Source organism: Scardinius erythrophthalmus (assembly GCF_964197995.2).
Source record: "Scardinius erythrophthalmus genome assembly, chromosome: 16".
Lineage (NCBI taxonomy): Eukaryota > Metazoa > Chordata > Actinopteri > Cypriniformes > Leuciscidae > Scardinius > Scardinius erythrophthalmus.
The window spans coordinates 13,085,936-13,113,285 of NC_138236.1; the positions used below are offsets into that span (position 1 = coordinate 13,085,936).

Consider the following 27,350-nt stretch of genomic DNA (forward strand, 5'->3'; position numbering starts at 1 on the left):
TTTGAAAATACACTATTAAAAATATAGTTTCCATGAAAGTTTCCATGAAGAACCTTTATCTAAACTTTTCAATGCACAAAAGCTTCTTTATAGTGGAAAATGGTTCTTCAGATTAATAAAATGTTCTTCACACTAAGAAATAAATGGTTCTTTTAAGTGTTCTGTTCTTTTAACTGTTCACTGAAAGGTTCTTTAGGGAACAAATGGTTCTATGGGATCACTGTGAAATCCCCCTTTTGGAACCTTTGTTTTTCAGAGTGCACCTGCATTTTAGTGTGAAAATTTAATTTAATTTAATTTAATTTAATTTAATTTAATTTAATTTAATTTAATTTAATTTAATTTAATTTAATTTAATTTAATTTAATTTTATTCTATTTAATTTTATTTCATTTTATTTTATTTTTTAATTTAATTTATTTATTTATTTATTTTATTTTTTAATTTAATTTAATTTAATTTTTTTTTTATTATTTTTTTTTTTTTATTATGTGTTAAAGGTGGTCTGCGTTATCATTTCAGATAAATCCCCTAAACTGCACGTGAAAAGAAATCAAGCTGTGGTTGGTCACTTTACATCTTTTCCTATTTTTCTGTATCTTATTAGAGCTTTTGGTCAAGAATCATGAAACTTTGGCTTTTGAATTCATATTTAGAGTTCTTTAAGTGCTGTTTATTGCCCCATCTTAACTCACCTGCTCAATAAATGCCCTTTTATCAGTTAAGAGTAAAGAACAGATTATACGATTGATGCCCCAGTCTGTCTTGAACTCTCCATCCTTCTCTCTGTCACAGACATCTGGTGAGCTCACGAGTCTGTGTGTGTTCCTTCAGTGCTCTAAAAACTCACTAAGATTTGAGATGTGTGGTTCCCTCGGCTCACCCCTGCTGAGGTTTTTAATGAGATATAAGAATGGTGCTGGTTAAAATCAGCAAAAATCCCTCTTAGTGGAACTAATGTGTTTGAGCGTTTCCCTAATTTGATGAAATCTTCTTCTAGGAACACCACACCATACAATGTGTGTCATTGAGACACTGTGTTTATGTATTTGCCTAAAGCAGAAATGAACGACTGTGCATTGTTTCATTCCTAAGTGAACAGCGAGGCAAAAAGGGCAAGACAAATTTATGGCGTTGTTCTTTCCAATTCCCAACTCTTCTGATTCAATTACTCTCTCGCTGCTCCCTAAACCACCAACTGCTAAATCTTTTCACTTTGTTCCTAAATAAAAATATTAACTTCTAGCACATAAGCCGTGTCACATTCGCACTTCTAGCCTATTCCAAATTATCCGTGCAATTTCCGTTATCAGCGCAGAGGGATTCCCTTACTCCCACAGTGGCTTCTCATTGAGAAACTCTCCACTGATTGTATCTCCACAGTTTGCATTGGCAGGTATACATCACAGCACAGGGAGTATAATTTCCTCATTCCTGGAAATCTAGGTGTTTTGCTGCACACTATGTAAGTATGCGAGTGTGTGTGTTAATATGATACATCACAGCTGCAGCAACACCAGGTGTTGGTTTTCAGGGGTAAGGGAGGACGTTCAGCAATCCTCTGTTATCAAGAACATCATTCACTGTCTTTTCTGGGGCTATGTAGATATTTCCCTCATCCTGTTGATCTCTGGCCAGTGTTGTGGCTTTGATTCAGATTGAAGAGCTCAGTGTTGTATTTAAAGGCCTGTAGGGCTCAAACAGCCTAAATCTGGGAATAGAGTGTGTCATATAGGAGGCTCCTGGAATTCCTGTATGAACCTTATCATTGAATTGAACACCTTTGCAAATATAATTATACACAGCCAGAAGCAAGTCCTGTTATTATGAACCAGATAACATGGAGTGTGCACAGATAAATGTTTACCCCTGATGTTAAATACTATCTATATTGTTCTGAAAGCACAAATAATAGCAATACTAGCTTGACAACTGGAATTTTGCGAAAACTATTCCTTATGCATGAAGAAGTAGGAGAAACATAAATAAAGGAAACTGAGGCTTTTTTCTGACAAACGGCTTGTGGCGTAAGGCTGTTGTCTTGTTTCGCAAGAATGTCTTAGTTAAGCTGTCCAGTAAGGCAATCTGCATGATTTACAGTAGGTAGAATTCATTACATTTACATTTATTCATTTAGCATACTCTTTTATCCAAAGTGACTTACAACAAGCGATTCATCACAAAGAGGTAATAAACACAAGAAGTGCAATACAAATTTTCAGACATCATTTAAGAATACAATTCTAGAACAGAGAGAGATTAAAGGAGAACTCCGGTCAATTTTAACATTGAGCTTATTTTTTTGTACATTTGGAGTGCTGTCAATACAGAGAACAACGACAAAAATCGGTGTTGCCTACACCGAGTTATTCTATTTTTAAAATTTGCACCCTGTTGACTTCAGTGGGGCAAGTACTAAACCTGCTTTTAGCCTCTTAACATCCTTGATGTGTCATTACAAGTGCACAGAAAATGTGAGTGATTCCTTCAGAGTGAACACGAGTGAATCTGACTGCAGTAGATGTGAAAGAAATGTATAAAAATGATGTGATTTAAGCCAGCGCAAATACCTGTGTTTACATCCTGTTTTCGGGTGAAGTCCAAAGTAGTCGATTGCCGAGTTCACGCGCATAGGTTTAGTTACCTATAGTCTCAGCCTCAGACGTCACGCCCACGGAACGTTGGCTAAACGTCTGATGCATATGGCACACTTTTCTGGAAACACTTCAGGAGTTTCGAAGTCGCGACCTGATTGGTTGAATTCTACAGGATGTCCGCGAGATGTGTGTGTCGCGTTCTCTAACGGTCCGTCTGGAAACAAATGCCATGACGCCAAAACCCCTCGTGGAAGAAGAAAGCCGTTGTGTTTACAACTGAGACAAATGAGCGCTTACCAGGATCAACTTAACGCTGGATTTTCAAAGTATGTGAAGTTTGCGGCTCCAATGTTGCAGTAAACTTGCACAACGTTCTTGAATGAATAATTTATTAAATGCACGCCGGTCTGTTATTGTAGGGACATCGACATTATATTGGCACGCCCCTAAACATGACGTGGAACAAAACGAACTGTGATTGGTTGCGTTATATGTCAGTCAAACGTCCTCTTGGCCAAGAAAAGCTGCGATAGATTCCAGACCTTCTGCCGTCAGTCTGAAGGTCTGGCTACGCGAGACTAAGTTACCTATGATCACACGCGTGAAATCGGCAATCGACTACTTTGGACTTCACCCGAAAGCAGGATGTAAACAGGTATTTGCGCTGGCTTAAATAACATCATTTTATACATATCTTTCACATCTACTGCAGTCAGATTCACTCGTGTTCACTCTGAAGGAATCACTCACATTTTCTGTGCACTTGAAATGACACATCAAGGATGTTAAGAGGCTAAAAGCAGGTTTAGTACTTGCCCCATTGAAGTCAACAGCAACACCGTAGGCAACTTGTAGGCAACACCGATTTTTGTCGTTGTTCTCTGTATTGACAGCACTCCAAATGTACAAAAAATGAGCTCAATGTTAAAATTGACCGGAGTTCTCCTTTAAGGAAAAGAGAAAAAAAAAATTCCAGGTAAAGTGCAGCGCTGATGGAAGAGATTTCTTGAATATTGTCAAGGAATCGGTGTTCCGGATATAGGGTTGGGAGGATCATTCCACTAACAAGGAACAGTGAACGAAAACGTTTTAGAAAGTGACATTCAGCAAAAGCAGTGCTCACTAATAAAATAACCTTACTGTTTTAATATTGTATACATTTTACACACTGCCTTTTGTTTCAGTAGCATTCAACATAATTCAGTTATATATTGTTAATTTTATTCCTTAGCTTAGACTTTAGAATTTTGTAACTCATTCTGCAAAAATGAGTACAAATACTTATTCATTAAAAATTGAATATTTATTTCAAAATATTCAAAAATGCATGGCTAAAAATATATTGCTATATAAATGTTAAAATATATTTACAATATGTTTAAATTATTTCCTCATAAATTTTGGCCATCAGTAAATACCATGTGCTATTTTCAAAGTAGCCTATTTTTGGCAAATATTTGTAATATATTTTGGCCAGAATTTTCATTTTTATAGGACTGCAAATATTTTTGGCTAATAATAAATTGCACTTACAAGTTACTTTGGATAGCAAGTGTCTGCTAAATGGCTATAAACTTCCTTTATTTACTGAATTACATTTATTTTCTACAGTCATCAGCTTCATCATCTTGCCCTGTTGATGTGTAGTGTGTAATGAACAATGAACCGAATGTACCCCTATCTGAGCCTCATTGAGCTCTTATCTGAGCCTCTGTATCACAGTCTTGCCCAATTTAGCGCTCCATTTATAACTCTCTGCAACATAGTGTTTGGGCAGCTAGTGTTTATCTTTTTGTCATCCAATTTATAAGGCCTATGCTTCTCTGAAAAATCACCCCATTGCAATATTTTTAGTAGAATAAATATTGGATTTATTTTGCAAGCTGGGATTATATTTAGTGACATAACCTCAAACCTGGCACTGTCAAGAGTCTGGTTTGCTTACTGTTCTTGTAAATCATTTTCAGTCTATTTTCTGACATGTTTGATCACCTCATACCAGTCACTAACAGGGAGAAGAATCTCCTGATATCACATTTATCCTATTTAAACATTATTCTATAATATTTTCTATCTATTTTATTCTATTCTCTAATACTTGCGTTATATAATAAAATCATTATATTTAAATCAAATAAAATAAACTATAGTAATATTTGTTAATATATTATTTTTAATATATTAAATTTTTGACCAGGGTATACATTTAAATGGGTTAAAGTTAGCTTTTTTTTGGGTTAAAAAATAGATACCGTAAAGAAGGACATGAAGTCTGAATGAAACTGCTGTGCATTTACTGCATCAGGAAGAAAGATGCGTGTTGCGACAGTGTTAAAATGCGTTGTGATCTAACTGTGTCTCTGTTGTCGTTTTTTTCTGAATGCTCTTAGCTTCACTATCTCCCACATTTAGCCTGCCAAAGCCAAAGCCAAGATAAAGTGACATAGGCCTTGGGGCTAAAAGGAATGCACTTGAACAAGCTGCCCTTGAGTCACACTTCATACATACAGGGAAATGTCTGAAGGTCACAGATTATCCATCAGCTTCCTTAATGAGCCAGTTCCTTAAAGCTGACCCTCTTTCTTTACTTTCTCTTATGTGCTCTATGTGTATCTAGAAAAGAGCTCAAATTTCACTGCTAATTAACATTTTAGACAGGCTTCATATCTACATATTTGTTCATATGGGAACAGTAATGGTATGCACAAGCAATTTAAACATTTTTGCCCCTGGCATGTGGTGTTGGATCAGGGCCAAATGCCCTGGGCATTTCTAAGCAGTCACAGTGACTAAGCGTCTCTGTAAGAGGACCCTAACTACTAAGTCTGTAAGAATGCATACCAGCATACTGTACGAACCAGATATCTTGCACACTTGTGAACACACACACACACACACACACACACACACACACACACACACACACACACACACACACACACACACACACACACACACACACACACACACACACACACACACACACACAGGGCAGGGTTCAGCCAGAACACTGCTATCAGACATGCTCATTTGTGAAACATGATCCTTCTTATCATTACGAGACAGTTCAGCTAATTCAATGGCCTTGTGCAATGTAAGGGGAGTGAGGTAATGCTCACAGTGACACAAAGACACACACACATACGCTATCTATAGTTCTATAGTCCATATGGGAACAATAAGCTTTGTATTCAAAATTCTGATGAGAGGATAATTCGGGTAAAGCTGCAATAAAGTTTTGTGCATGCATCAGCCAATCTGTCCAATGATGAAACTACAGTACCTTTTACATAGTCGTTCTATTGCAGTGTCTTATTCAGCAATTTTTCATTATCCAAAGCCATATTACCTCACTCAGAGCAACTTGCACAATGAAATCTGGGTTGTGAATTTGCAACCTTGCTAGACATCACCTGACACCACACACCAGTTTGTTGGTATTATTGTTAAATTTATTTATAGATTTAATATTATTAAAAAAGGGGGTAAATCAATATTACAAATTGTGTAAGATTACATTTATATGAAATATCAGAAATAAGTGGTAATAGACCAGGGCTAGTTTTTTTTCTCAGGTTGGGTTTTAGGTTAATTTCTGCATATAGTCTCACACACCTTAAAAACTTGGCAATTGACTGAACATTTGTTATTGTCAAAGAAATTGTTCATTTAATGTATGTCTATGTCTTGTATAGGCTTTTCTGTAAATTAAACAATTATCAACTATATTCTATAGTTTTATTATATTACCCAAAATCTATAGCAAAATATGAGATTGAAATTCTCAGTTTGGATGCCAGAATTCATATTCTTGTACTTATTATGTTTTAAGTTTTTAAACCAGGCACTTAAAACCAACATATAAAACCCCTGATAAAGAAAATACACATTTGTATAACTGCTACTGACTCAAATCTGCAATACAAACATTGTGACAACTAGCCCCTGCCTCATTTTTCCCTTTTCCAACCATGGGAAAGTTACTTTGAAACAAAGCGTGAAAATATTACGTAAATCCAATAATGTCCTGCCCCAGATAAGATTTTCCAGGCTATTATCGACTTTTACAGCTAATAGTTTGGCGATAACGACACGCCACCGCTGTAACACTCTCCCTGAGTAACGTCTTCCTGTCTGTGATGCAGCGCGTGCACTTGTTGAGTTCAGCGCTATTTAAAGGGGAAGCAACATGGCACACGCTTTAGTCAAACAGGAATCTGTCGAGTGGGAGATGCAGAAGTCAGCAGACCAAACCAAGACCTTTGTTTACACAAAGAAGAGGGGGTATGATGTTACACGCAACCCCCACCTGAATAAGGTAAAAATTAGTTGTTTTAATAACCTTTTGACGGTTTTTTTTTAAATAACATTTTGTGTTGACTGTTTGCTAATACGACAGCAGGGCAGTGGATATCAGTTTCGAGAGGAACTATAATTAGACTTAAAGGGCCACACGCTTGCTTTGTTAGCGGTTGCTGCTTGTTTTTAAAGCAAGTCCGTTAGTTTACAGGTGCTCTTGAACTGACGTGGGCCGTGACGTGCCACCTTCAGGATCAGCGCACGAAGTTTTCTTTTACATTTACCAGCTTTAATCCGTATACGAATCCTATTAGTAAGTCCCATATTTCGCTATAAAACAAAATAAAGAATAAGAATAAGACCTTACAGTCTATGAATAAGACCCATAACCTTATTTTTTATAATCTTTTGGTAAGATCAACAAGCAGCCTCTGTCCAAGGTGCTGACCAGTGGTTGCTGTGGCATCACCTCAAGAACTCGCACTGGATGCGACCATGATGCTGCAAAATATTTACTTTGTTTGCTTGAATGATCGTGCTATCTATTGAGTTAATTTTTTTTTTTTTTTTTTTTTTTAACAGAGCTATACTCCCATTTTCTAATGCAATTTCTTAAATTAAAACATTCACTCTTTGGATCATGAAGTGCGTAGCTCTCCAGTGTTCCAATACTTACAGGTAATTTATTAAAATAAAGTAAAATGACGTTTTAGCCCTGCCTTTCCACCTGCTAGTTCAGTGGTAACTTAGCCTATATATTGTTACAGTACAGGCTTTTTTTTTTTTTAAATGCTTGAGAAAAAAAAATTCTAGTGAGTGAAATAACATTGCACTTTTTTCATTCTGACCTTGAATGTAAACATACTGACCTTGAGCGATCGACTGGTATATATGTTTTTGTGGGGGTGATGTTTAGATTCTTCTCTTTACTCAGTGTGATGACGTCCAAACCTCCTAAACCTCCTACCAGTTGATAGAGAAAACACAATGTATGCCCCTTGGAATATATTTTCAGAGCATTGTTTTTTTATTCAGACATATAACAAAACAAAGTGCATCACCCATTATAGTGAAATATTACAACTGAATCAAGTCATTTAAAGGTCCCGTTCTATGCCCCTTTTCACAAGATGTAAAATAAGTCTCTGATGTCCCCAGAGTGTGTATGTGAAGTTTGAGCTCAAAATACCCAACAGATCATTTTTTACAGCATGTTTAAATTGACATTTGTTGGGGCTCAGAAAAACGAGCCGTTTCAGTGTGTCCCCTTTAAATGCAAATGAGGTGCTGCTGGACGACACAGGGGGCGGAGCTTCATGAGCTCGCGCTCAGTCTGTCAGGAAAAATTCATCTCACGGAATGATGATAATATCAGAAACTCTCAGTAACGGTGTTCATTTCGAGTCGGACAATAATGCCTACAGAGTCAGATTGCTGTATAGAGATAAAACAGGTATGGTTTAGTAGTTTAATTACGGTTATTATAACGTATTTGTCATCTGCTTGTAGGCTATGTATCCATTATTTATTAATAGCCTACAAGTCTGCTGTCTGAATGATGATCAAACATATACTGATGAGTTTAATAAAGTTTATTGTACATCACACAAAAGATGAAGCGTCAGTTTTACTTCAGAAAATCACCGTAAGAGCTGAGTAAACAAAGTAGGCTAAGTTATAAGAAGTGCGCAAGTAGCCAGTTGAGGGAGCATTCCTGTGGGCGGAGGTTAGTCAAGAAACGGTTCTGGTGATGTCACTAATGCAGGATGTAGAGGGGTGTAGTCCAATCGAGCCGTTTTTTGTAGTCAACTTCTGTTAAATAAAATATCTCGCTTGGCATTGAACTTTGAGCTTTATAATTTTACAGATATTATTTATGCTCTAACAGCAACATTACACACTAACTAAAGTTTGAAACATGGAATCGCATGCAACGGGACCTTTAAATAAATTAATTATTTGAAAAAGGTATTGCTGTTTCCAGGGCCGGATTAACAATATCCTGTGCCCTGGGCAACAAGACTCAAGGCCCCCCGTAGTTAGGGGGGTTCGGGGGCATGCTCCCCCGAGAAAATTTGGATTTCTCTTACCTACATATGTGCAATTTAGGACTTTTGAAGGCCAAAAAATAAGAAATAGACTAGCTTTAAAACCTTGTCATTAGATTATTTGTCTGCTCTCTCCTCATCTTCATATTTCTTATTCTCTCAGTATTCTTATACTGGCCTATTTCTACCTCTCCTAAAGCTGAACTTTGACTGATAGTCTTTTCATTTTCGTCTGTGTCAGTGACGAAAATAAACATAGGCTCAACTGATATTTATATGTTTTATGAATCATTTTCTTAGACATGTTAATTTACTCAAGGCTACCAGGAAAGCTGTAGCCTAAGTCAGTATTGTCATTAGGAACCTTCTGCAAGCTTTGGGATTTGAAAACGTCTGTTTTTAAATGTTAAAAGTAACTTTAAATAATACAAATTATAGACTACGTTTACCGCAGAGGGTGGAATTGGCAGACGTTCCCTTAAGCATCGTGCGCTGTGGAAACGCGTCAAAGCATTCTCAGGTATAATTATGCAGCATTAATGCACAAATGATTTTGAACGAATATTTCATCATGTCGATATACAATGGTCACATAATGTTAAAACTAATCGTGCTATTGATATCTTTGTTAGACTACCGACCCTATAGAACAAATGTCCTGCTAATATCGAACCTGAAACGAACTTTACCGCGCTCAACCAGCGGGAGTGCATTTCACGAATTAGTAATCGCTGGCGTTCAGCGGGGAGGGAGGAAAGTCGCGTGAACCTGCGTAGATGCACTTTATGCAGTGAAGAAGATCATAAAGAGTTTGATAACTTTATTAAATTTCTGTGTATTTCCTACCTGTCAGGGCCCCCTAGATGTCATGGGCCCCTGGGCAAGTGCCCAGTTGCCCTAATGGTTAATCCGGCCCTGGCTGTTTCCTTAAAAAAAAATCTAATTATAGGCCTATAAATAATGCACAAGATATCATAACACAGTAAGAGTAAAAGCTCCGCTAGAAAATATTTTTGTCTGATTATAATATTATTTAGCTCTCTGTTTGCCATTGTAGATTGACACTTCCGTTTTAATTATTTGGAGTGTTTTCTCCACATTCAGAGATGATTTTTCATCTCATTTGAGCAGATTTGAGCAAAATTCAACAGAGAATTTTCTCAGCTACAGATCGCTACCTATGATTGCACTGCAAAGGCACTAAACAACACATATTTGAAGATTATGAATAATGGGGGACATTTTTTCACTTTAAATGTTCTACATGTAGAAATCAGAAGCCCTTGTTATTAGCGACACCGGTGGCCGTTAAGTGAACTGCAGCAACTTAATGCTTGAGTACAAGACACTGAACGTGACTCAAGACCCTGATGGCGATTTTTTTTTTTCGCTTTGTAGTAAAAATAAGATATACAGTTAACGAAGATCCAGATGCCGTTGACAGCCACGTTTAGACGAATATGTAAATATGTTCTAGCACTTTTCTCTCAATAACAAAATAAACACAACAAAGAATGACAGCAGTGAGAAAGTATCAGTTAAGAAAGCATCTGATCATAGCGGCGTGGATGTGTTTGCACGGGCTCTGCAATTCACCATCATCATTTCGACAGATCATGAGGTAATTAAAATTACACTGTTATGATAGTTTGATTATAGACTAAATAGATCTGACTATGTGAGATAGTTAATCCCTTTTCTTTGCTTGACAAATTGACTTTACATTATGGCTCTTCCGGCATTATCCTGTAGCCTACATTTTATAAGCTTTCATTTAATGTGTTATTGGATGGAAGAGAGGCTCTGGTGAGCGAGCGTAAACGTCATAGCCTTTTGATTTGATTTCCCCTCGTGTCCTTTACCCAAAAATCAGTCTAACGTTACAGGCTTTCATAGACAACCTAGGAAGTAGAGGAAGGTTTTATTTTTTAAGTTTCGTTACAAGCTGTTTACACATTGGTAATAAAAAAACAATTAATATATGAAAATTCTTACATTAAATAGCTCATTTAAGTAGCATTTTTGCTCTTATCCCTGGTTAAGTTTAGAGCACAATTTACTTTTAAAAAACGTTATTTTTTAAGCGAATTTGCATTATACTTTATATAAATACTTCATTTATTTATTTATTTGCCTTTATATTTATTTGAGTTAATCTGTCACTGTTTGAACCACAGTTGTAGCCTAACTCACTGTCCCTGACCTTTGGTTAATTTTTCTTTGGACTTTTCCAGTCTTCTGCTGCGTGTGCATACACTCTGCACTTTTGTTTTCATTGAGGTGGACTTAACGTCCTCTTGAACCCTTTGCATCAGTTTCCCGTCCTGAAATGAAGGACCATAGTCTGATCATCAAACGTCACGTCTTTTGGCACTCTGCCACAGGTAAGGTAGGCCACTGATGACAACACAGCACGCTGCCTGTCGTTAAGGTTAATGACTTCTAATCTGCACCAGAGACGCCACAGAATGAGGTCATATTTTCAAGCCAGGTGCACACTACCAGAAAGTTCTGAAAGGTGTCTTTATGTATACATGAATGCATAGGGTTGGTTGAGGTATGAAGATCACAGGTCTGTGTTGTCTTTTTTTAGTGCACACTCATTTCACAGTCATTTCAGCTATGTTGACCCCAGCTAAAAAATAACATTTTCTTAGGCCTATAAAAGACGCAAAGGCACTCTTTAATCAGAACTGGCTATTGAAGTAAGACATTTTCAGTGACCCACTCATTATAGAGGTCATGATGCTGTTTTTCAAGAATATAGGCTGTGTTTTTACACCATGTTAATCTGAAAAGGCATTTCTGTAACTGCGAGATGTTAAATATTTATACCTGAGATATTGAGTTCAAAATGCAAAATAAACTAAACTAAGGGTTGGCATGTGGCTCAGGGGCATGTTGCGGGCACAGTGTCGATTTCAACTGATTTTCAGTTGATGTGCATTTTTGTTCAGCCTGCTAAATTCAATTTAGATAAACTAATTTATGATCGCATACAGTATGATTTCGAAGATAAGTGTTTCTTTAGGTATCACTTTATTACACTCAATAGTCCCTTTTCCTGGTATCAAAAAAATCTCGGATTAATGTCTCTCATTTATGTGGCTCCTGTGCTTGTGGTGCTGGAAGTTGCTAGACTGGTGCCACAACTTAAAGCTCATGCGGTGTGAGAGCAATTCTAACTCTTTCATGTTTTTATGATGTGGCTTTCCAGTTCCACCCACGTCTCATACTCTAATGAGCTCAATTCAGTGTTATTGTCTTGTTTTATAGACCGAGACGTGATTTAATGAGATTAATTAAAAGAGAGGCCTTGGAGTTTGCTGTCTTTGTTGAAGGTGTCAGGAAAATTGTGTGAAATGTGAAATCTGTGCAGTCATTATAAGGAAGGAAAGAGGATTACATAAACATAAGAAGCACAAAAGACTGTGTGCAGTATATATTGTAATTAGTACCGTGATAAGCAAGCAGCTAAAGTGTTAAAGGACATTAAGTCATATTCACGGTCGAGGTCCATTAAGAGCTGAATTGAGAATGGATGCGGGATGCAGAATTACATTTATTTGAATTTGAAATAACATTAAAATGAACTGAAATATAAAGAAATGTGCATTTTGAGTATTTTTTATTTAGAAAAGTTAATAAAAAATGAATGTTTGCGTGATAAACCATTGATTAGGATGGATGGATGGATAACTTGAATAATAACGTTTTGAGGATTTTTACCATCAGAAGAATAGTTAAGAACTCACTGCACCTTAAAATTAGTCCAAATGAGGTGCGCAGACAAAAAGCCCTTTCTATAGTAAAGCATTGATTTTATCTCGCGCCATTGATGACTTTTTTCTTTGGTGGAGTGTGCGGACGCTCTTGAAGTGCCTCTCTACTTGTGACCATCAGACCAATGCAAATGTTTGACAAAGTACTTTGGACAAGTGCTTACGTCATTGTTTGTGCCCTGTTATTTTTCTGTCTATGATGTGTCAGTTGGACATTGCTAAGCTTCATGTTTGTGTAATCAATGGCATATGTCATTCATCTGGTGGGTTTTAGTTTACGCTTAGATAGTGATACTCGCTTGTAAATAAAGTCCACCATCGAGTGAAACATTTGCTCTTTCACGCAGCCTTATGAAAAACCAACCTTCACAACTCATGAACCAAAACGAGGAAATTAAGAGAGAAGGTAGGAAATGACCCCTGAGAGGAGCCGTGCGAGGCTGTACACTCGGTACACTGTGGTTCTCCACTGGTGTATTGTTGCCTTCCCACGGGCCTGGTGATCACAGGGCTTGAGTGTTCTCACTTTTCCTCGCTCTTAGCTGCAGAGAAGCAGAGAGGACAACATGCTAATTGATGCTGTGGGACTGAAAATGTAAAGGCCTCACGTCCACAAGCTGGGGTTTACGCAGCGCCCCCTCCCCGGCATCCCCTCTGACCTCCTCCCTTCTCAACAGCCCTTCCCTGTGTCTGCCTGAGGTGCAGGATATTATCCCTGTGTTTGTGGGAAGCTTTGCACAGTAAGAGACGAGAGTGAGGAGAAAGAGGTCTCTGTGGAGCAAAGGAGAGAAAGAGGGAGCTGGCCCTGCTCTCCACAGACCTCTTCTGTGTCTCTGCTTTATCTCTCATTAATGACCGCCTGTGTGAATCGAGGCCAACAGCACTAGCCTCTGGCTTCACGCCATGCCAGAGACCGAAAACTCAAACAACGCAGCACAAAACTCTCCTAGCGTCCAAGCCGAGATCCTGTTTCACGTGGGGAAATGTGCTTTTAGGAGCACAGGTGACTAACAGATGCCCATTCAACTTGCTGTGGAAAACAAGAGCTCAGTTGGAAATGTGGCACCTTCTGGGCTGAGCATTGGAGACTTTAAGGCCCCCTTGTGGTTGTTGTTTGTGCCAATTGCCTCAAAGTGGCACTGAGCTATTGTTACAGGGAAAGAGCTATTTTGGGAAATGTATCCGTTAGCTTTCTCTTTCATTTCAATTGTAGCTGCTACATGCTTTATAATGTTCAGGACAACTGATGACCACAGAATAAAAATGTTTTTGGCTGCCATGTACAGTAATGTAGTTCCAGAATCTACCAACAGGGGCTAAGTTGACCAGGCTAACCAGAGCATTGACCCCATTGTTATTGATCTTTTTAGGCTGCTTGGCAATCATCAGTTGGCTTTAGCATTCTGATGACAACAACCTTTGCAGTTGTGGAAAGAATTATCTAAATTGGACAATTGTAACTTTCTTACATTTGCCTCCCTGACACACACGCTTGTGTTGTTCTGTCACATAGGTGGTGTGTTTAATCTCAAAGTAAGTTGAGGTTTTCCATAAGATGTATAGTTTTGCATTTAAATTAAAGCAAATATGGGTGAGGTAATTAAAATAAGCAAAAAGGCTGTCAAGTGTAACCAAGCACTGAGCTTTTCATTTCTTCACTCCAAAGACCATATTTTGGTAGTGCAGTTGTATTGTTCAAATTGAATGCTCCTTTCCCTTTGAATGTTAAATGTGAAAGGTTTGAATCTTGCTTGATTTTGACATTTTGACATTTTTTTAATAAACTAGATAAAATCTGTTTGTCAGTACAAGTAGGCTATATCACTAATATTTGGTTGCACAATTTGTCACACTTTCATTGTCTAAAGGCATGAATCAATTTAAATGTATAAAATGTAAGTCTACTTAGCCATTGATATTTGAAGAATATTAATTATTTTTTATTGGCTATTATATCAGGAATTTACGATCAGACAGACAGTTACATGTTGGATCTTCAAGCGTTATATTTTCATCCATCCATGATTATGTAATTTAGCCCTATACTAAATAAAAAATGACTTGCTTTTGTATACCAGAAAATTATCAGCCAACTGCCAGCCAATGTAGTAATATTTTGAATAGTTAGTCAAAGAAATATAGACAGTGATATGTTACACTGTACTAAATCCAAGTTTTCATTGCATTCAATTTAATTCCACCGAAAGTTCCACTAATTCCACTTTTTTGAGTGTTGGCAGCCAGAGACTATTACATTTTAATCTCCCCCTTGCCAGATGCTTTCTTCCAATATGACAAAAGAAAATGCAGGTGCTTTTTGATTTGAATGCTAATGTTTTTTTTTTATATGCAGAAGGGTGCATAAAGTAAATCTTAATGGAAGAAAAATACCTACTTTATGCTGAACCACCATAGGACCTGATTTTAAAATGTTTCATGCCAGAAACGAATGGGTTTGTTTCTGACATTAAAACTAACAGATGTTTGGTTAGCATCTCAGACATTTTAATTAGTTTCACTTCTACCCTATAAGCTCTAGAAATATTCTCTGGGCGTTGAGGATGCAGCATCACGCCATATGGAAGACCGTTTAATGAAGCATCATGTTTACTTTTCCTGTCAGGAAAAAGCCCTTGCAAAGTATAGCCAATGGTTTCTTAACACTGTCACTGCCCTGCTTTGTCAGTTTGTTTAGCAGAATGTCTGTTTGGCTTTATATATTACTGTCATTGGTGTCTGCTACATTGAGGTTTCATGATTGGATGTGAGGTCAAGTGTCCTTGTCATGGTCCTTCTCATGGCACAGCTTGTGTAGCAAGATACTCTTTAACAATGTTGAATGTTTCTAAACAGTCTTCTCTTGGCTCATAATTCTCCGATGTTTGTCAAAATGGCAAAACCATTTGAGATAATTTAAGATAATTGACATCTTCTGTCTAAACGAAATCAAAAGGCAAACACATCAGTCTCCCATGATTCAGACAAATGGACCTATTTGAGTTTATGGAGGAATTTACCTGACAGGCAGATAGCAATTTAGCCTTTATATTGAGGAAGCGAGGCATTTAAAAAAGATGCTGGTAACCTAATGAACTGTGGGCATTACAGAAGATAAGGACAATGCCCATACATGCAGCTGAGATTCTTATAAATGTGTGTGTTGAGTCAGTATGCTAATGAAAGGTTGATGGAACAGACTTCGTTTGTCTGGACGGAGAGCATCTAAGCTCTCAGGGAGGGTCAGGTGCTGATGTCGGTCACATCTTTCTAGGTGGGCTCCAGTAATGTGTGTATATATGTATGGCAACCCAGGTGTGCCCAGGTGCATATAGGAGAGGAGACTGACCACCCACAGTGTAGCAGTAAACATTCCAGCTCTAGATGTGAGCGCAGTGGTTAAATGAGGAAAGTGCTCTACTGTTCACAGAGAGATTAAGTGCCAGTCACCCTTATCCAACTCCTCTACACACATACACACACAAGCATGCATGCACAGAACAGCCTTCTGATCGCAATCTCCCTGCTCATTTGTCCTTCACATTTTTCTCTTTGACAAATTGTAAGGTTCCAGACAGTGTTTCAGCAGTACAGTATTTCTAACTGAGACATGATGTAATTCATTAGTGTAATTTAGCTTGGAAACGATTAGTCTCTGATATTAGAATACATTTTAACCATCATAATATGTACAGGAGGTAAATTTAATCATATGTTTATGCTATGCGTTTGAACATAAACACATTTTGACAATTTTTTTGGATATCAATTTTTGTTTCGGCGACCACAATAGCAAATATTTGTCATATCTGGGCTTTTTCATGTGCAAATGTTCAGCTAAAAATAGGTAAAAATGTTTACTAGACTTTATCAGGAAGAAACCTGGTAAAATTGACTTAATTTCCAGAAAATGACAATTATTTATAAAGTGCACATGAGGCCAAATAATTAGCCCATCTTATGATTTGCACACAGTTATATAAAGTAGCCTAAATTATCCCACAATATGGTGACCTCTGCAAATTATTTCTATTTCTATTTTTTAGTGCATCCAGATTATGCAAATGTAAGTCCTTTGAGGTTATTTGAACTAATTTACATGATCTGATTTTTTAGATATTTTAGATTTGTAGATTTTTTACATTGATACACCAGAAGGTGGCAGCAAGTGGCTGTCTGTATGAGTGAATCATTGAACAAATTCATTCAAACCGATTTGTTCAAAAACGCAGATTCATTCAGGAACAAATCAAAGGACTGTCTTTATGAGTGAGTCATTGAATCATTTACTCAGTGGATTTGTTCAATCACACTGATTTATTCAAGGACTAAACATCACTGTTTGTTCCTCAGAGACCCACAAAGTTATTTTGGCTGTGAGAAAGCAAAGTGGCAATGTTGTGTCTTAAAGGTACAATGCTCAACATTAACTTCTTTATTAAATATCACATTCACAGACATTCCACTTTAGATCCACTCCATGTTTTCTATTTCCGCTCTATGAATCACATAGTTTTGATAATCAGTATACAAGAATTTGTAGCTGTCCAATCTTATTTATTGATTTTGAACAAGGCTTTTCCTTTGGATGTCAAATTTGATTTTAAATCCAGGTCGTTTGACTTTGTATCTATCTGTCATGATTTAAATAATAAGGCTAAATAAATTATGTCAGACCTAATGCGATAAAGTGACGGACAGCTCTAATGAGAGCATATATGCTCTGGAATATTTTGACAATTGAAGGTCAACCAACTTATTACATATATCAAGGCTTTACAGAACAGTCATATTAATGTCAGTAGCTTTGACATAATCTTTTAGGCCTACATATTCTCATGCACTAAAGCAGTTAAAATTATAGGAAACTGTGATGGGAATGATCCAATATGTAAAACAACATAAACAGCAACTTATAAATGAATCCAGTTCTTATCAGATTTGAGAAACTCTACATTTATTACCTATACCGAGTGTTTTGTGAAGAATGGGTGAGAGTAATCTCTTTTTGAAGGGCTCATGGGATTTTAAATCTGCTCTGAAATTTGTGCTTGCTTGCCTTTAATGCTCAGACTTCCCATGGGGAATGGGGAGAGTGGTCACAGTCTTTGCTCAAAGAGAAGGATTTTTTTTAGGCTCTTAAGCCTACCTCCTTTTTGTCTTTTGTTTTCTTAAAGATGTGCAGTTTTTCACATGGATGGCCACCCTGTGGGTGGGCAAGTGAATAACTTAACTAGATGTAAGGAGGATGTGAATGAATGGTGTCAAATTAAATTCCCGGCGCCATATAGCCCCAGAGGAGCGATGCTGATCCTGTGTAGTAATGAAGTTCAACAGTCACTACGTCAGCAATCAAGAGTCAAATGAATTCAGGTTCATACAAGAAGACTAGAACATGTCCCAAAGTCTGGGACTCTGTGGCGTACCCTTTTATATGGTTGCATTTGAGGGGCTCTGTAGCGCACCCCTTTTCACCTACAGTAATGAAACTTCATACACTTATAGATGTTATTGGGCCAAACAACTTTTGCACTCTTAAGTCATATGCCAGCCCAACAGGAAGTCAGCTATTATGGGTTGTTTTAAAAACGAATGTCTGGGAAATGATACTCCCCCAAGGGGATTCATCTGATCACCACTAAAGCCAAGACATTGAGAGTGCCAAATCGCAAGCGGATTTTTGATATCTCAAAAAGATTGGCCATGGCGAGGCAACGAATTTATGGCGAAAAAAGGAAAACAGGAAGTTATAAATATAATACATACTATAAGCACAAGATGGCAGCATAGGCCTATTTTTAAACAGAGTAGAGAAAAGCCTTGTTGCTGAGAAAAGTGTTTTCAGACCTAATTACTTTTATTAGCTATTGCATGTGGATATACACACAGCGAATTCTCTCTCTGTGTGTGTATCAGCCTGTCTATTTAACACTCTTGTTTAGAGTTTACCCTTTCATTCCTCTGTGCCTTTGCCAGCATTACAGGATAAGAAATATCCTCTCAATTCTAAATCTATCATTTTTAATGGCAAAATCAAGGCATAGAGACAGTTCATTTGTAGTCACTGACAACATAGAATGATATAATTAGTTAATTAGGTTAATAAAAAAACTTAAAGGGATACTCCACTGTTTTTTCATATTAAACTATGTTATTCCCTTAACTAAGACGAGTTGATACATACCTCTCTCATCTCAGTGCGTGCACTTAATCGCTCTGGCGCGCGGTGACACTTTGATAGCACTTAGCTTAGCCCAGTATATTCAATGGTATCTAACAGCAATGAATTTAGAAGTGACCAAACACATCAACGTTTTCCCTATTTAAAAACAGTTACACGAGTAGTTATACGACCAAGTATGGTGACACAAAATAAAACATGGCGCTTTTCTAAGCGGGTTAAAAAGGATAACTATAATGTATGGCGGAATAGCACTTTTGGGAGTACTTCGACTCGGCGCAGTAAAAAGTCACGTTTGTTCTATTGACAGAAGTGAGAGGAAATGTTAGAAACATTTCTAACATTAGAAATGTTTTTCTAATGTTGATCTAGCTTACTGCTAGTCTCATATAGACAAACTAACACATTAATTTCAACACATTCAAATGCAGTTTAGTGTGACAGTGTAATGTTAGACCAAGTGAAACAGTGCTGCGTTACCTCAAAAGTTTAATTTGTCTAATAAACTGACCTGTGAGTTGTAATTCTGCACTTGCGTGTAGCTCTGTAGAATGAAATGTCCATATTCCTTTTATATCCACTGGACTCGCATCGAGTGTGGAGCTGATAGCTGTCTCTTTGCAATCCCGACCTGCTTCATATCACAGTCATGATAAAAGCATCAATGTGTTCACTCATCCATAAACATTATTAGATCGGTCGGCTTGACGTTGATGACAAGATCGATAATTCTTAGCAAATGTTGCGTCATCAAACTACGCCTTTGTTATTGTAAATAGGTTAGCGACCCCTAGTGGCGAAAAATTCCATACTGTACGTTTAAAGGCGTACCAGTTTATTAGTAGGGCACTGACAACATAGTTTTACAGTATATAATTAGTTTAATAATTGGGTTAATAAAATATAAAAGACCTTTAGAAAAATACTTTTGAACTTACTATTTTTTTCAAAATTATCGATTTTTCTTTTATTCTTTTATTAAGTAAAGATCATGTTCCATGAAGTTATTTTGTAAATTTCCTACCGTAAATATATAAAACATTTATTTTTGTGAGTGAATGCAGCACAATCGCGAACATAAATTGACAACTTTAAAGGTGATTTTCTCAATGTTTCGATTTGTTTGTACCCTTAGATTCCAGATTTTCAAATATTTGTATCTCGGCCAAATATTGTCCTACAAACCATACATCAATGGAAAGGTTATTTATTCAGCTTTCATATGATGTCTAAATCTCAATTTCAACTGGTTTTGTGGTCCAGGATCACAATTCCCGATGGACAAAATTAAGTCTGCCCTAAATTATTTCTTGCTTTTGAAGCCGTTTCACTCAGATACGTCACAATAGGAAAGAAAAGACAATCCCAACTTCCTCCTTTTCATTCAGTAACACATGAATCCCAAAGTGAAAATATTTCAAAGCTTTCAGAATAAGAAGTGGTTTGATATTTATCAAATATAATTTTTGTGGTAGATTGGAATCTCTGTAAAAATAATAATCGGCCTTGAGCGTGTACGCGTCCACTGAGAAATGCCTCTGATCATGGTTATCGCATTAAGAGGGCTCCTGCTGTGCCTGTGTATTTGGGTTGTATGTTAAATTACTTTTGACTGATTCTTAGATCAAGACTAGAAATGCAAAGAACCAAATGGCTCAGTCCAGGGTTATTATCTTTAACTAAAAGTATTATTAACATAAATAAAAGAAAATAGAAAACTAGTTGAAAAACTTATACTAAATTAAAATAAGAAATGTTGCCTTGGTAATAAACTGAAATATAATAAAATAAAATAAAAATAAATTAAATAGCAATATTTAAAAAAAAAAATCCTCAGAAATCTAATAAATAACACTGAACACTAAAAATTACTAAAATGAATGTGAAACTAAAATGAACGTGAAAACTAAAAATATTAAAATATAAGATAATTTAAAATATTAATAAAACTAAATTAAAAACTAAAACAACACTAAAAGTTGTGAACCCAATATATTTAGTGAATAATAATAATACAGAAAATTGACAAATAACATGGAAGAACAAAAGAAAAACATAAAAAAAGAAACAAAAAACACTAAAAATTGACAAAACATGAACATGAAACCAAAGTCAAAATAGAAGACAGTATATTATTACAATACAAAAGCATGTGTAAACAAGTGTAATGTTTTACATCTATATCCGTTCTCCTCGAACCAACCTGTCAGACTTGAACTTATCCCTCAGATGGCATTCATGGGGCTGCTTTTTGTGAAGAAATGAAATGTGTTGAACTCTGTTTCTCCTCAAGTCAAAATGAGAGTGTGGGTTAAAAAACTACTCTCTGGATCTGAAACATGATTTTTTGGACAGCATCACGCCATATGGAAGACCGTTTAATGAAGCATCATGTTTACTTATCCTGTCAGGAAAAAGCCCTTGCAAAGTATAGCCAATGGTTTCTTAACATTGTCACTGCCCTGCTTTGTCAGTTTGTTTAGCAGAATGTCTTTTTGGCTTTATTTATTTCTGTCATTGTGTCTGCTACATTGAGGTTTCATGATTGGATGTGAGGTGAAGTGTCCTTGTCATGGCACAGCGTGTGTAGCAAGTGGATAACAACAACAACAACAGATACTCTTTAACAATGTTGAATGTTTCTAAACAGTCTTCTCTTGGTTCATAATTCTCTGAAGTTTGTCAAAATGGCAGAACCATTTGAGATCATTTAAGATAACTGACATCTTCTGTCTAAACAAAATCAAAAGGCAAACACATCAGTCTGCCATGATTCAGACAAATGGACCTATTTGAGTTTATGGAGGAATTTACCTGACAGACAGATAGCAATTTAGCCTTTATATTGAGGAAGCGAGGCATTTGAAAGATGCTGGTAACCTAATGAAGGTTTTAAAAGCTCTCCAAGGTTAAAAAACAATGTTGTGACTCTCATGTGAGAAAGAGGGTAATTATTGTACCAAAATATATTGTACCAAAGCAAATTGTAGCGACAGATATGATGTTATGCACATGTGTGAAAATTTGCATTAAATTGTTTTAATCAAATCTGAAAACCAGTAATTAATTTCACAACTTCACGTGTTACTATAATCTCTGAGCATGAGATTCAGCATTAGACATACATTTGTAATTTTAACTATTCTAAATAAAAAGGTCTCATGGGAATAAGCTAAGCAGCAGCTTATAATCTTGGTAACACTTTACAATAAGGTTTCATTTGTTAACAGTTAACTAGTTACAATGAATTAACAATGAATAATACTTAAGTATTTATTAATATTAGTCAATGTTAATTTCAACAATTACTAATAAATTTTTAAAAGTCAAAAGGCTGTCTGTTAACATCTGGTAATGTACTGTGAACTTACATGAACAAACAGTGAACTATAGGCTATTTTTACATTAACAAAGATTAATAAATGCTTAAAAATATATTTCTCATTGTAAGGTCTTTATAGCTAATGCATTTACTAATGTTAACAGGTAGGTCTTAATTGTAAAGTGTTACCATAATCTTTTGTGAGTTTTAATTGGATCTTCTCCACATATGAATTCTGAAATCTCTTATATAACTCATTTAAGTGCTGAAATTAAATTATTCTTCCAGACAATAAAATTGGTTCCATTTGGAAAACATTTATGTGTGCATTGTTCCTTTGACTCTTTGGCCATTAACGTCAAATTCATGAGCTAGCTGTCAGGTTGTATTGTTCTCAGGACGGTCAAGTGAATGGAGAGCTGGTTCTTATTACAGCAAATAATGGTTATTTTGAGAGAATGAATAAAACACAACCTGATTTGGGTGCAGTCTGATTCCCGGACGAAGGACTCTTATTAGACAGTTCTTTTAATGAATCAAAACATACAGTACATCACACGAGTGTAGTTCAGTTCACAAATGAATAAACCATTCAAGCAAATTCTTTTAAGGGAATTAGAAACACACATGACAAACAGTGCAGTTCTATTCTTTTGAACCAAGGCTGTGTCAGAAATCGCCCCTATACCCTTAAATAGGGCACTATTTGAAGGGACAGCCATTTTTAGTGGTGTCTATAGTGGATGTTATCGAGTAGACTCATTCAAATTCCAAAATGCACCGCAATAAAGAGTGTACAACAAGTAAATTAAGTAAATTCAAGTAAATTAGTACAGGTCGACCAGTGTGCAGTCCGAATGCAGGGATTGTTAAGATGTGAAGGACTCAAAATTGTGAAAAACCTGATTCCCATTCATGCAGTCAACCTAAATTGTCTGTTGAGGTGTACATTCAAATGACCTAACCTTCAATCTGTTTAAATCAAAGAAATACTAATGTATAGTTTGACAGCGCTGAAAAATGTCTTCATTTAGTTCGACACCAGTGCATGCAGCTTGTGAACAACTCACTGCATGTAACGACATTTTACAACAAATATTAGTGAACGAAAGCATTTGGAGTACCAAACACTTCTTGTATTAAGCTATTAACAACACTACAATTATCTTTTCTATTAAAACGTTACATTTTTTTTTTCAGTGCTACACAAAGCTAATAGTCAAAGCTAATTGCTACATTTGGCACATTGACAAGTGCCAAAGTTAGCCTGGCTAACGTCAGACCTCGTCTCATTGAGACGTGGTCTGGGAACCACATGTTCATTTTCTCGTATTTGAGGCGTGGTTTATGAATGCCCAGAGCCGTTTATTGGGCGCTACGAATGTCTATCAAATGCGCCTGTATGTAGCTCATAGCCAGTCGTTTCAATTATACCAGATAATGTATGTAGAGCGACAGAAATTTGACGAGGAAGAAGACGAAATAAAGTTGCGTTCTAAACTACTTGGAACACTATCTAAGGCTGCATCGAAAGGTAACTTCGCATCTGCTGCCATGTTGGATCCATAGACATAAACAAACTGCTTCGGTGTGTCGCATAGACGTCGTCATCGTCTTGCTGCTCCCTCCCCGTTCTGTGATTGGTCCCCTCGCTGAGGCGAAAATCTGGTCCATGGAATCCAGGCTGCCTAGCAGCGTGAATAAAATCGCGCTGCGTGCAAGGCAGCATGGGGTAACCCAGGCTATGCCAAAGTGGGTTCCTTGATGAAATGTGAGATTTCAATAACATTTTTGTGACTTTAGCACGTTTAAAGAGCCCAGTACATACTTTCTGCAGTTGTTCTGTCTAGTTGTTTTGGTCAGAGTGAATTTAATTGTAAGCTTTCTAGTCACTTGAGTACTCGTTCCTGTCCATATTCTGAGTTTCTGAATAGTTGGTAACCACAGTCTCATTTTACAAAGTCGTTTTTTTTCTTCTATAATACACGGACCACTCTGTTACTTTTAAACCCTCCCCTTTGTGGTTTCCTATTTAGTCTTTTGTCTAGTTGTTCTGGTCCTGTTCCCCAGTGCTCTGATGAAAAGATACAGCTGGAAAGACTTGTTTTTTGGTACAAAGAGATGATGACAGACCATTTTGGGAATGATAAAGGAAAAGTGGTGCACATTAAAGAAGAATAAAAAACACCGTCAGGGTCGATATACTTGAGAACAGGTTATGAGCCTGACCACAGACTGAGTGCCCGGAGGGATTGACTGCATATTTACCCGGCCTTGACTCGCTCTTGGCCATGAGGTCTCGGAATTTTATTTAACATCCATTATACAATTGGTTCTTCAGAGTCTATTTAATTTAATAAAAGATAGGATGTCTCCTAATTTTAATAAAATAACCCTGGTTAGGGGGGTGTTGACTCATGGGAACTGAGGTTCAAGTCTGGCCTATGGCATCTTATTTCCACTCTCTTACTTTTATTTCGAGACCCAAGTTTTGTGGCTTTTAGTCTCATGTGTTTGCTTTAAAGTCATCTATAGGTTAGTGCACTACTAAACATTTGCAGAATTGACTTTTAGCAGCTAGACAATATAAATGTACAGTTTTTATCTTCTAGGAAAACATATGAATAAAAATCTCCCTGTGCTACACATTGTTGTCCAATCAAAATCATGGTTTATGGCTGTGAATTAACTAATCTGATTTTAAAAAAAACAGGGAATGAGCCCTTATATAATAACAGGCACAACAACTAAAGCTAGAAGCAATAAAAGCAGCAAGTGATAAAAGTTATCTCCTTGTAAATGTCACTTTGACCGTAACACAAATAGCGACATTCATTTTTATTTAACAGAATTTACACTTTAAGTTGATGGATTAGACAGTGCTTTTGTACCATTTTTAGAGGTTGTGACCGAATTCAATGCAGCTTTCAGTACAAGTCCTACACCTGCAGTCCAGCCCTGTAAAGATTTCGCTTGCTGTTTACAACAGGACTATTAATGTCCACCAACCATCTGAGACCCTGCTGGACTGAAAGAACATTTTACTACCTTACCAGAAAGCATTGAAAAATGCCCCCTTTTACAACTCTTAAGACATTGTTACCTTTGTGGACAACATAGTGAGCATTTTGAAAATAGAATCGCACGCAGAGGAAGGGGAATTTCACTGGTACGTGATCTGTTTGTGTCCCACAGCTATGGCAACCCTTCTTAACAATCATCTTACTTAACATGGCAGGGTCAAAAGTCAGAGTGTAACTTTTAACAATTAAAGGAAGTTGATGGTTTTGGATTGTTGTTTTTACAAAATGTGCTGCTCTGTTGCTCTGCTGGATTGTGGGTTTGCAGAAATGAATAATGATTTAGATTATAAGCATATTGGCCAAATCTTAAACAAGGCTGCATTGTGCAGTGGTGTACTTTAAGATTAACATACCCACATTCAGTCAGCTGCAAAAATGATTCATAAAGATTTTTATTTGTACAGGTGTGTCTACCCTTTTGTTTTTGTGTGTTAGTGTTGAAAAAAGCTTTATGTTTTTATGTTTAAGTATTTTTGACATTTCAGAGAGAAATAAGTAGATAAAAATAAGCGTGATAAAAGAAAACAATGCTGTTGACAGCATCTTTTCAATCTCACCACAATGGCTTGGCCTTGCTGAAAAGACCAGCTCACCATGGTGGTGGTACTTGGTGATAATTAATTTGCTGCAATAAAAAAGCTACTCTCAGGCAGTGCCAACTTGTCAATCTCTTGGTTGGTCTGCTGAAAATATATTTGAATAAGTGTTTTTGAGTAGAAGGAGGATCGTTGTTTTGTCCAGAAATATGGCTGAAAGAAAGAAAAAAGTCTGCAGACTCTCTGATTCTGTGCAGATATTGATTTCTTTTTTCTCCAGCTTAGAAGATAAAAAAATATATATATACTCAAACTTTAAGCAGCAGTCAAAAGAAAGATAGTCTGGTGTTCAGGATCAAAGTTTTTGTTCAGTTCATAGTTTGTTTTTGGAGAAGGACCAGGAGCTCAGGGCATCTTTGATTCGGAGCAGATCAAAGAACTGAGAACAAAAGCCATGCATGTCCTTATCTCATCTATTTTTTTTCTTCTTGTTTTCTCCTTCATACATGAACAAACACTTCACAAATAGGTTCTGATAGTGATATCTCTTAAAATGAGTCTTATCATTCTTATCAATCCCTTGTGGAGTTGTTAGCATATACTTAATACTAATTTTTCCTTTTTTCCTTCGACTTTCGACTTTTTTTCCATCCAAATGTAGCAAAAGACGATTATAATATAGCCTACATATTTCACTGTTGAATTAAATATTTAAGGATGTTTCACATAAGAATCTTTTAATTGGATTCCTTGTGGAGCCGTCTGCATACTTAGTTTGCTTAATGTTGGTTTCTGCTTTTTTACTTTAAGATGAAACTGTAAGGAAAAGACTATATTATGTTTCATTTTGCTTTCTAATTGGTGGGTGGAAAAAAGATACAGTGTAAACTTAATAAAAGTAAATATTTTCAGATAATGTTTTACACATATTATATTATTCTTTTATTTATCACAATATAAATGAGTCTTTGTAAATGGAAGAATATAGTTGATTTTATATTTTTGGGGATCCCCCAAAAGGGGATTATTGGAGATTTGTGCCATCCAAAAGTTTGTAAAAACAAACATGGTATATAGAAGAAGCAATCTGATTTTTTTTAAATTATACCTTTCCACTGGAATATCACCAGGCAGCATTTATTTTGTATATATTTGTGGCCCTGGTTGAAATACAGTTATTTGTTATAAAAAAAAAGCCCAAAAAGAGAATTACCTGAACTTGATGTGTATTACTCTTTAAAGATCACCATTTTTCATCACCGTTTAATTTTGCAACATATAGGGCAGCCTTAAAATCAAAAATCCATTTTCCTTTCCTCTTAGTTGGTGTTGAGAGATAAGTGGAGAAGTGATTGTGTGAGTGTGTGTTAGATAACATATTGATGGTTTTGTCATTGAGGTTTCAGCAGGGTGTTGTGTGTAAACAGACCAATCTCTGTGGAAATTATCAAGCAGGGAAGTCAAGAATCTGAGTCATCATCCTGGTACCATAGTTTGCTGACCAC

The 27,350-nt window shown here is 36.5% G+C and overlaps 1 protein-coding gene across 1 annotated transcript in view; it reads left to right on the plus strand.

Moving 5' to 3' along the window:
* The first annotated feature begins 6,702 nt into the window (after positions 1–6,702).
* me1 (malic enzyme 1, NADP(+)-dependent, cytosolic) overlaps positions 6,703–27,350 on the plus strand; it is a 95,410-nt gene continuing 74,762 nt past the window's right edge. Inside the window, exon 1 of the mRNA XM_081388832.1 lies at positions 6,703–6,915. Coding sequence (XP_081244958.1) covers positions 6,787–6,915 — 129 coding nt within the window. The 5' untranslated portion in view covers positions 6,703–6,786. The remainder of the gene's footprint in view (positions 6,916–27,350) is intronic.